This window comes from Neofelis nebulosa, chromosome 16 (genome assembly GCF_028018385.1).
Source record: "Neofelis nebulosa isolate mNeoNeb1 chromosome 16, mNeoNeb1.pri, whole genome shotgun sequence".
Taxonomy (NCBI): domain Eukaryota; kingdom Metazoa; phylum Chordata; class Mammalia; order Carnivora; family Felidae; genus Neofelis; species Neofelis nebulosa.
The window spans coordinates 25,547,983-25,558,650 of record NC_080797.1 but is presented as its reverse complement, the minus strand read 5'-3'; the positions used below and the strand labels follow the sequence as shown (position 1 = coordinate 25,558,650).

Genomic DNA, 10,668 nt, shown 5'->3' with positions numbered 1-10,668 from the left:
TTTGCCCTGAGGTGGCCATAATCCCTAGCCTGGACTGCTGGCTGGCTGTCAGCCTGGCTGCCTGGGGAGGTGAGCCATGGACACAGAAGGGCAGGTATTGGGAAGGGAAATGTCACCCGCCTGGGCTCTCGGGAGCGAAAAAGTCTGGCAGCGTGGTCTGCAAAGGCCTCTAGTCACTTGTTGCAGCCCCACCGGCTGGGGGCAGCAGGGCACAGCCCCCCCACTGCTTATTCTTTTCCGGCACATCATGGGTGTTTCACCATCCTTCTCTTCCTACAGAAGCCTAACGAGACCCATTTCTTGCATCTTTCAAAGTTCCGAAGGTCTCATGATAGGCTACAGGCCCTTCTGCATTGAAAAGCGTTGTCATCCATTAATTCAACAAAAAAAGTAAATAAGAAAGTGAGTAGAGCTGGGGACCCCAAGCCTGGCCCAGTGTCTGCGCTGGGCTTCCCTTTTCACTTATTGAAACAATTTGACACCTTTAAGATTTTCAAGTTAATAGCGCATCATATGAGGGACCATTCTATAGCAATAGACGTTCTAGGTTTGTGGCCTGTTTTCTTGTTACATTAAGTGAGAAGAGACTGTTGTGCCTCATCAACATTACTGGCGGCATGTGGGGAGGTGACATTCAAAGGTGACAGTGGGTGAGGAGTTTTCAATACATCCACACTGCAGATCAAGGAGAAAAAAGACATTCCATGTCTGTTTAATACGTAACATATGGCAGCATAGGCGACGCCGGCAATAGCGCGTTGGGAATGCGGTTGTTACAGAAAGATGTTCTCTGCGCGCCCAAGAAGGGCTCTGGCGGCCAGGTTGGTAAGTTGGGAGTTAAATCTTCAGGGAACTGAGGCATGCTCCCTAACGAGGTGTCAGAGCCCATCTCCAGCACTCAGGCCTGTGCTGGCAGATTCACACCCCCCATCTTCACACATCCACAAACGCACCACACTCAGAAAAAGGCGCGCAAGGGCACACACATGCCTTCCGCGTCCAGGCCCGCGTTCGCCCTATGACACTTGGTCAATCGATCCCAGGACTGGAACTCCCTTTACAAGATCCTGGCAGCCCAAATTCCCAGGGAAACTTGAATAGAGGTGGAAAAGTGTTTGATGATAGAAAAAAAAAAAAAAAATCTGCTTGCTTGCAGTTCTTGCGACGGCCAGAATGCTACAATAAACTGTTGCTTTCCAGAGCTGGGGAGGGCGAGGGCAGGCAGGGGGAGGAAGCTGGAGCAAAGAGGCCGGAGAACTTGAAAGACGGAGTTGGAACTCCGGCTGAGAGCGCCCCCGGGGCGGCGGGGGCCTCGCAGGGGGGTGGAGGAGGACCCTGGAAGAGTTAACGCGGGAGACGGGCGTGCGGCGGGGGCGGGCCGGGCCGGGCCGTGCCGGCGCGGGGCGCTGTCCCTTTAAGGCGGGCGGCGCGGGCCGGCCGAGCGCGGCTGTGATTGGCGCGGCGGGATCACTGGCTCCCCAAGCCCGGCCCGGGGGAGTCGGCTGGAGCCGGCTGCGCTTTGATAAGGTCCTGGCAACTCAGTAACAACCCGAGAGCCGGGAAATAAAAATAACCCTTCACAGCAATGGACTTCGCGGCCGCCCGGCGTCCGAGGCGCCCGTCTCCCCCGCGGAAAGCCCTGCTGTAAAAGGTGGGGGTGGAGGCGCGGCCCCAGCGGAGCCGCTTCAAAGAAAGCCCCCCTTGGACGGGGGGCGAGGTCGCGCCGAGCCGCGTCGCGGGCGCCGGGGACGGGAGGGGGTCCGACCGGGCCGAGCCCGTGCTCGGTGGGGTGGTGCGAGCCGGACGGCCCTGGGGAGGGGCGGCAGGGGCACGGGGGGGGCGGCCCGGGGCGCGGCCGGCGCGTACCTCCCTTTCAGGACCGTGCGCTCGGCTCGCGCCTTTGAAGTGCACAGTTAAATCCACAGCGCAGTTTTTGTTGGAAGCGCCCGGAGGACATTTGGTGCGCGGAGTGACTGCTGGAAACAGGACCTGTGTTGAAAGCCGGGCCGGGCGGGGGCCGGAGGGGCCGGGGGCGGCCGCGGCGGGGGCGGAGGCCCACTCGGGTCTTTTGCATAAAAGGGGCGGCGGAGCGCGCCGCTTCACCCTCCCTCCCGGTGGATCTTGCTCTAACCCCGGGATTGTTGTTTCCCCGCACCCCCCTCCCCTGCCGCGCGACTCCCGATGTTCCCCGACGCCGGGACCGGCCCGGGGGGGCCCGGGGCCGCCGCTGCGAGCCGATCCGGGGGCCGGGGCCGGGGCCCTGCCCGGGGCGCCTGCGAGGTCTCGCCGCGGAGCGCGCGCGCGGATCAATGGTGAGTGCCGAGGCCGCGGCGGCCGGGCGGCCCGCGCGCTTTGATGTGCCGGCGGCCCTTTGAAGTTGGCAGGCCGGCTATTTCGGGGCGCTCTCCGGGCTGGCGCGGAGGGGAGCGGCGGGCCCGGCGCCCAGCGCTCCGGGGGGCTTGGCCGGGCCGCCCCGCGCGCCCTGCGCCCGGGCCCCCTCCCCAGCGGGTGGCGGGGGGCCCGGCCGAGAGACTTCTGCAAGTGGCGGCTGCGGCGGGGGCGGAGAGGGGGCAGATCCCCCCCGGGGGTCGCGTCGCAGGCGTTGTTATGGATGTGAGTCGGGGTGTGAGTGTGCGCGGGAGTGCCTTTGGAAGGTGGGATGAAAGGGTGGCGGCGCCCCCCGCTTGCCCTCCCCCCCGCCCCCTCCCAACCCCCCCCCCCGCCTCTCCCTCCGCCCCCTCCTCCCCTCCCGCCTCTCTCCCCCCTCCCCTCCTCCCCTCCTCCCTTCCCGGCCGCTGGTCCGCGCTTAGGGGCCCCGAGCGCTGGCCCGGGCTCAGTCTGCGCGCAGGAGCGGCCCGAGCCCGGGGCGCCCGCGTCCCCCGCGTCCCTCCTCCCCGCCCGGGCCCCGCGCCCCCGGCCGCCGCGGCCCCTTTTGCGGAGAGGCAGAGACTCCGCGCGTCGCCATTTCTGGACTAGGCTGCTGCTTTCCGTGCCTTTTCTGCGGGTGTCTCTGCGAGCGGCGGCGCCGGGGACCGACCCGGGCTCGGGGTGCCGCGAGCGCCTCCCGGGGCTCCTGCCCCGCGCTCCGCGGCCCGCTCGCCGGGGCTCTGGAAGCGTTCGGTTGGATTTGGGCCGGGGGGGTGGGGGGCGGGCCGGTGGGGCTCCGCGGAGATGAGAGCCCGGCCTCGGGCCGCCTTCGTCTTCCAGGTAACGGGGCCGCCCCACCTTCCCTCCGCCCCGGCAGCGCGGCGCTACCGGCGGCCCCGCCACTCCGCCGGCGGAGCTGCCCAGCCCGGCGGCCTGGGGCCCCTGGTTCGGGGTCGCGCCCCATCCCCCCCGGCCCGCCCCTGCCCTCCTTAGTTTGATCCTTCCAGTGCTAGGGAAAGCGGCTTGTTTATTGGTCAGATAAGACTTTTTTCTTTTGGAAAAAAGACAGGCTTGAGGTCAGTAGAGTTTGGGATTCTTGGCAGAGGCAATGGTAGCGTGAGACGGTTTCTGATCCGGTTTTGTAGGGTTTGTGGCTCCGGGAGGGGAGCTGGGGGCGGAAGTGGGGGGCGTAGGGGGCGGCGGGTCTTGAGGCTTCTCTGCTCTCTCGCAAAGTTTGGAGATCAAAGTCTTGCCTGAATGAGTTGATTTCTGGTTCTGGCGAACGGGGAACACCGAGGTGTAGACTGAGCCGGATTCTTGGCGGGAGGCGGGGGCGCAGCGAACATTTACATCTGGGTGGAGGGGGGCGTTTTCCAGCTGGGAGCCCATTCCGCTCCTTGCTGGGCGGGCTTCTTTCTCGGTCGAGGATCTTCTGAATTTTTAAGGAGTGGGAAGGGGGAGCGCAGAGGGAAGGGGTGGGTGGGGGGAATGGGAACCAGATGCCGGGGAAGGGCACGTTTGGAGCTCGAGTTATCTGTGCGGAGAGCCGAGTGGGGAAATTTACCGAAATTGGTTTCACCTGCACACAGCCCGGCGGCTCGGGGTGCGCGTCTTTGGAGTTGATGCTGACGGGGGTGGGGGGGGTGGGTGGGTAGCGGAGCCCAGGCAGCACTGCGTGCGCCCAGGCCGAGTGGGTTTTTGGAAGGCTCGGTCTTACACCTTCCAACCCCCCCCCCCCCGCCCCCACCTCCAGCTCCCACCCTCCGAGCTTACAGCTCACCTTCCCCGCCCTCCTCCTCCCAAAACGTGCTGGGAGCTCAGATTTCGCCTTTGAAAAAGCAGCGTCGGATACTTTAGATGAGCACCTCGCAGATAGCTGGGTTGCTTGATTTGAATTTGAGGAGTTGAAAAGCCTGTTTACTTTCTTGCTTTGATGTTGGGTAGATCTGGTTTTGATTAGATCAATACCCCTTTCTCTCCCCCTACCTCCCCCCTTCCTTTTCTTTCCAGAAAGGAGGCTCAGATGAGCCCCTGCTGACTTGAGAGAGAAAGAGAGACCACGCTGATCGCTGACAGGAGCTGGGGGAAGAGAACAATTCCCGAACTCCGTGCGCAGAGCTCCCTCGCCATGAGCAGTGCTGTGCTGGTGACTCGCCTCCCAGACCCCAGCAGCAGCTTCCACGAGGATGCCCCCCGGCCCCCCGTTCCGGGGGAAGAAGGGGAGACCCCACCGTGCCAGCCCGGGGTGGGAAAGGGCCAGGTCACCAAACCCATGCCTGTCTCCTCCAACGCCAGGCGGAACGAGGGTGGGCTGGGAGAGCCTGAGGGGCGGGCATCCCCGGACTCCCCTCTGACCAGGTGGACCAAGTCTTTGCACTATTTGTTGGGCGATCAAGACGGTGCTTATCTCTTCCGCACTTTCCTGGAGAGGGACAAATGCGTGGATACCTTGGACTTCTGGTTTGCCTGCAATGGGTTCAGGCAGATGAACCTGAAGGATGCCAAAACTTTACGAGTAGCCAAAGCGATCTACAAACGGTACATCGAGAACAACAGCATCGTCTCCAAGCAGCTGAAGCCTGCCACCAAGACCTACATTAGAGATGGCATCAGGAAGCAGCAGATTGACTCCATCATGTTCGACCAGGCCCAGACTGAGATCCAGTCGGTGATGGAGGAAAATGCCTACCAGATGTTTTTGACTTCTGATATATACCTCGAATATGTGAGGAGTGGGGGAGAAAACACAGCTTACATGAGTAACGGGGGCCTGGGGAGTCTAAAGGTCGTGTGTGGCTACCTCCCCACCTTGAACGAGGAAGAGGAGTGGGCTTGTGCCGACTTCAAGTGCAAACTGTCACCCACCGTGGTGGGCTTGTCCAGCAAAACCCTGAGGGCTACAGCCAACGCGAGGTCCGCGGAGACCGTTGAAAATGGATACAGGTAAGACCTGGGCCGGGGAGGGGGCCAGGGCTGGAGGAGGGTACGGACCTTGCAGATGTTTGGAGTTGAGTGGGGTGGATGGTTGGATGGATGTGCCGCTGAGACCGACAAAGGTCTGTTGAGAGCTAGGACCGCTGGCCACGAACCCTTTGATCTTGGCTTTTCGTTGTTTAAAGTGGGGAAGAGTGTGCTCCCACAGCTGCATACCTGCAGTCTTCCAGGGCTAACTTCAAACAGGGGCAAGCAGTGTTCATTAATGCGGGTTACTTATTATCCTGGGCCAGTCTTAGAAGGGAGAGAGAGAAAGAGGGAGAGAGGGAGAGGACAGCAGCTTTTGATGCCTCTGAGTCACCAAATACACTAAACACCACTTTTGGAAGGGGTCATTCACCACTAATCAGTGGAGAGTGGAATTAATGTGGTTGGGGAGGCAGCTGGGTCGTGGAAGCCTGGGAAATAGCGTTTGTGCTCTCATCGGACATGGGGGTAAGTGGGGTCTTTGGAACTTTTCTGTTAAGATAAGAGCCAGCAGTTGGCTTAACAACTCTAGCTGCGGTTCTCTTTGGAGAATTAGGTATGTAGCCGCCAGGAAACCTATCCTAACTAGGCAAGGTCCTGTGACTTCCCTGAATAAAAGGACCCTTAGCTTTGGAGCCTGCTGGTATATGAATCTAGGTTTTAAATGCTTGCAGCCCAAGGGTCAGACCTCAGCTGATCGTTGTGTTGCTTGGTGCTGGCAGAGAAGAGTCTTGGACGGAGAGGACGGGGCCCTGGAGTACTCTCCCTTTTAGAGGCTTCAAAGATCAACAGCCCTTTACAGAAGGAGAATGGCCAAGTCTTAAGATTCTTGACCTTTGCCAGCAACTTCAGACCTCCCGTTAGAATGAGTCTTTCTGTGTCTCTCCCTCTCTCCCCTTCCAGCTCTCCAGAATGAGCCTTTTTCTTTGAGGTCGTTGCCCTTGGCGTGCCGTGGAAGGGGCGGTGGGCACTCCATAGCTACCTGAATGGTTCATCTTGCTCTCCATTCTGTATTTCTTCATGTGTTTGGAACCGGGGATGCGATCTGGTGGCTGCCTCCGTGGAGATTGCCCTCTCCCTGTAGAGAGGGGCCTTCAGTGTCAAAAGCGATAGTACGAGGGGGCAGGATAGTGATGTCGGAGCCTAGAAGCAGTGACTTAGGGGCTGGCCAAGAGCTTTTTGACTTTCCATGGGGAGCGAAGAGTTTGTTCTCCAGCCACCAGAGGGCGCTCCTACAGCCTTGAGAGCGAGTTTACTCACACTCAGACATCTGGTCTACACCTAAGTAGCGCTGGATTGGCTTTTGAAACGAAGCATGGGATCACGTGAAAGGAGTTGTTTCAGTGTCTTGAAGCTTATGGTTTCAGGTTGTTTGAAGGGAAGCTACTAGGTCTGGCGCCTGTGGCTGGGCAGTCACTGGGCACCTGTTACTGCCCCGTTCCGTTAGGCGGACATTCTGGTAAATCTCTGCTGGCCTCCTTGCCCTCCAGTTTGGCAGCTGAAGCTGAGACTACTTAAGCCCTGTGGTAAGGCTGCTTCTCCAGGGGCTTTCCAACAGTGGAGCTTCTGTGTCTGCCCGAGTCAGGACCCAGAGTGCCCCCTTTGTAAACTGCACCTGGTTTGGTGGTTTGGGACTTTTCACCCTAAGAAAAACGCTCCCAAGCAGGACCCTTCGTGACCCCTCCCCTTTGTGGGTGGGCAGTAGAGACCCAGCCTCGCTGTGCCCCTCCCCTTTCCAGAGCCCTCCAGTGGGATATCACCAGGATTAAACTTTCTGGAGATTACTCTTGTGAAGCTTTTTAGATCCCCAGGGGCAGCGGCCAAAGATCCTTTGTGTTGCCAGGGCTTGCCTTCTTGGTTGTGAACCCCTGGCATCGTTGATCTATAGAGACACCTTTTCATCCGCCCCTGAGGTTTCCAGGCTCTATTTGTGTGTGCTTTCTCCCAGCGTTGGGTTGAAATGAAGTATTTTACCTGGATTACATGAAGCCCATGTGTCTTAACCGGGCACCGTCACAGAGAACTTAAGAGCCATCCGATTTCATTTTCACATGCGAGATATTCAGGCGTGCCTGTGATGTATTGGGCGGTGTCCCAAATTCTTCCAAGGCCTGGGTCCCAGCCCTGTCCACTGCCTGCTTACCTGGGCTGAAGTCTTATGAACCCCATGTGTCCTTCTGTGCAGTGACAGGCACCATCCGTCCTGTTCATGTACTAGGTTGCTCTTATGGGATCAAAACAATAGACCCGGGAGCCCTTCGTGAAGGGAAACGTTCTGAATAGTCGTAAAGCATTAGAACTAGTATAATTTAATCCTGATGATGAGTACATGTGTGAGAAGGGCAACCAGGTGAGGATGTCCCTTTCAGAGAGTGAGTCCCGGCCTCCAGCCCGCAGTCACCGTCAAGTTTTAGAGTGGCCCCCCTTCCCGGGCCTCAACTTCCTCTACCTGTTGAGCTTAAGTCTGTCTTTTCAGCCCGTTACTGGGATGGGGGATCCTTTCCCGCTCTTCCAGGTCTGCCCCTCCTTGCAGCGCACTCCTCATCGAGCGAGGGACGGGGCTTCGGGGATGGGCTTCATAAGTTAGTAACGTGAATGAAACAGAGACCGGGAGTCCTGCTGAGGGTCCCCATCAGCTGTTGAGGAGCAGCCCCGGCAGCTGGGTGCCTTCCAAGCCCTGCGTTCTCCTTGGGCGCTCAGAGGAGCCTCATTTGTAACGACTTGTTTGTGTCCTTACTGATCTGGTGTCAGGTTTAATATAAATAGTTGGAACGGAAGAGCAGGAATTATCCTCGGAGGGAAGGACTCTGGTTTGTGGGTGCTTGAGTGGGATGCCTGGGCTTTTGATGGTCTCTATAAATAACTTAGAGCAAGAGTGACCCGTTGGTAGAGCACGTGTAAAACCCCAGCACACAGACATATCCAGAGAACGCTGAGGTGTGTGTGTGTGTGTGTGTGTGTGTGTGTGTGTGTGGAGGGGCTGTGGGATTAGGAGCTCAGCCCAGCATTTATTTTGGGAAGGAGACAGTGCTGGGCTCACAGAGTGCTCCCTGTGCCCTTCCCAGTCTGCCCTGGCGCTGGTGCCATCCTCTGGTGCCTGGTGGCTCTCCTCCGGCCTCCCTTGAGATAAGTCGGGCCCAGCAGATGGCCCTCTGCTGGCTCCAAGTGCTTCCTGTTCTCTGAAAGAACTCACCGATGAGGCCTGGAAGCCACCGGCATCCAGCTTGGCTGCAATTATCAAAGAAACTGATGCCATAGGAAAGATACGCTGGAGGCAGGAGCCCCGAGTTAGAGGACGGAGCCTCTGATGGAGGCAGTGTGCCGAGACTACTGGTGAAAGTTTGCCTATCTGATGGCTCTGGCGCTCAGTGCCACGTGAGTGCCAGACCCCTCCCTGAACGCCCTCTTGATCTTGCCTTAGAAAATGCTTCTTGAAGAGAGGGTTGCCTTTTGGGCAGTGACTTTGTAAGTACACTGTCCTAGGGCACAGCTTTTAGAAGCAAATACTTGTTAAGTTGCGTTGTTTTGGTGGTGGGGGTGGGGATCCGGAGGGAGATCCCAAAGGTCAGGTCTGTTGTGCACTGGTGTGCGGGGGGGGGGGGGGGGGGGGTGCGGCGGGGCCACGGCACCTTCATGGAGATAAGAGATAAGAATAAGCTGGGGAGGGGCGCCTGGGTGCCTCAGTCGTCCGACTTCCGCTCAGGTCATGATCTCACAGTCTGTGAGTTCGACCCCTGCATCGGGCTTTGTGCTGATGGCTCAGAGCCTGGAGCCTGCTTCTGATTCTGTGTCTCCCTCTCTCTCTGCCCCTTCCCTGCTCATTCTCTGTCTCTGTCTCAAAAATAAATTAAAAAAAACATTAAGAAAAAAAAAATTAAAAAAAGAATAAGCTGGGGAGAAAAGGCCAGCAGTTTCCCTCCCCTTAAGGTCCCAGGACTTCTGCTCCCTGACAGCACATGGGGGTCCGTGGACGCACGCCGGTGCGAAGTCTGCCACAGAGGCCCCCACTCTCTGTAGGAATTTAAAATCCTTGCGGCAACTGTGGGAGCACCGGAGAAATAAAGCATCTGGGTACAATTACTGTAGCGTGGTTGAGTTTCTTTCCTGTTTTTTAAGATACGAGAAAAGAGCTCTAATCCGTGTTCTTAAAATTATGTGGCAATTCTGACAAAGTTCTGGGTTCTGAAAAGTGGAGTTTCCGTCTGTCTCTCCTCCACAACCCGGCCCCTTCCTCTGCTTTGCCCTCCTTCCTCTGTCACGATCGTAGGGAAATCCAAATACTTTATTGCCGCCAAGTGAGCTGAGAGCGGTGTATTCTGTTCTTAAGTACGGGTCACACGGGAGCCCTCTGTTTTGGAAGTGACGGAGGACGAGTTTCTTTGGGGATCCATGTGTTTTGTGATCCACTCTGGTGAGTGCGAGGCCGTGCGCACACACGGTTTGGAGTCTGCCGTCTTCTTAGTCGGGGAGGGAGGGATTTCTAGTGAGTTCTTTTTCTCCGTGCAGAGGTTGAATCCAGGACCTTGTCAGTGCGTTGATACCACAGAGATGGCAGCACTGGAGGGGTAGAGAGGGTCCGGACACTCTTTAGGGCTATCTGGGCTCTCCTGATCTTGTACTGATGTCTCTTAGACTAAAAGAACTTTCCAGCCACCCACAGGATGGTCCCAGGTCTTTTAAGGAGGTTCAGCAAAGTCTAGAGCGCCTGCCACGCTCCGCCGCCCCCCGCCACTGAGGGGCCGCACGCAGAGAAGACCGATCCGGTCCTTGCCCTCGTGGAGTTTCCGGTCTGGTTGCACAGGACAGGCATCCAGCGTGCAAACACACCGGTGCCGCGTGGTTAGAAGTCACCATCAAATCGTTGTTGCACCATACGCTAGCCGATTTGGACGTAAATTAAAACAAATAAAACTGAAAAAAGGAGAAGTCACCACCAACCCTGCAGGAGAGTTGCGGCCGCTCTGTTTTCGTTGGCGGTTGGGTTTTTGGAGTAGGACTATCCTCTCCCCAAATCACGGCGCTCTGGAGTCTTCAGAGAACGCAAGAACTTGGTGCCGCTGGCCAAGTCTGACCCGTGTGCTTCTTGGGTGGAGACCCCACGTCAGTGGAGGCGGTGACGTGACCGTGGTCACCTGCCGGCCGGGGGGCTGAGCCAGCAGCCATTCTCGCCTCTCCACTCCTGTTCCCTGTCCAGGGCTGAGAGCGCTTACCTGCCCTGGGCTTCTGAAGCCAGGAAGGGACCCTGGAGACTTTCCTCTCGTTCGTTCATCCTGCTTCGAGGCAGTAACCCTGTCCAGGCGCCCCAGAGAGCTGGGTACTTGGGACCGGGACGGTTTTCAA

The 10,668-nt window shown here is 58.2% G+C and overlaps 1 protein-coding gene across 4 annotated transcripts in view; it reads left to right on the top strand.

The window, feature by feature from the left end:
- Positions 1–1,510: 1,510 nt before the first annotated feature.
- The window catches only part of AXIN2 (axin 2), a 32,769-nt gene continuing 23,611 nt past the window's right edge, over positions 1,511–10,668 (top strand). Inside the window, exons 1-2 of one of the 4 annotated variants that reach the window (XM_058702923.1) lie at positions 1,511–1,651; positions 4,378–5,310. In XM_058702923.1, the coding sequence (XP_058558906.1) occupies positions 4,496–5,310 (815 nt within the window). In that variant the 5' untranslated portion in view covers positions 1,511–1,651; positions 4,378–4,495. Of the gene's footprint in view, positions 1,652–1,876; positions 2,313–2,826; positions 3,208–3,888; positions 3,971–4,377; positions 5,311–10,668 lie in introns of those variants that run through there. The other 3 variants (XM_058702922.1, XM_058702924.1, XM_058702925.1) reach the window with 3 other exon arrangements.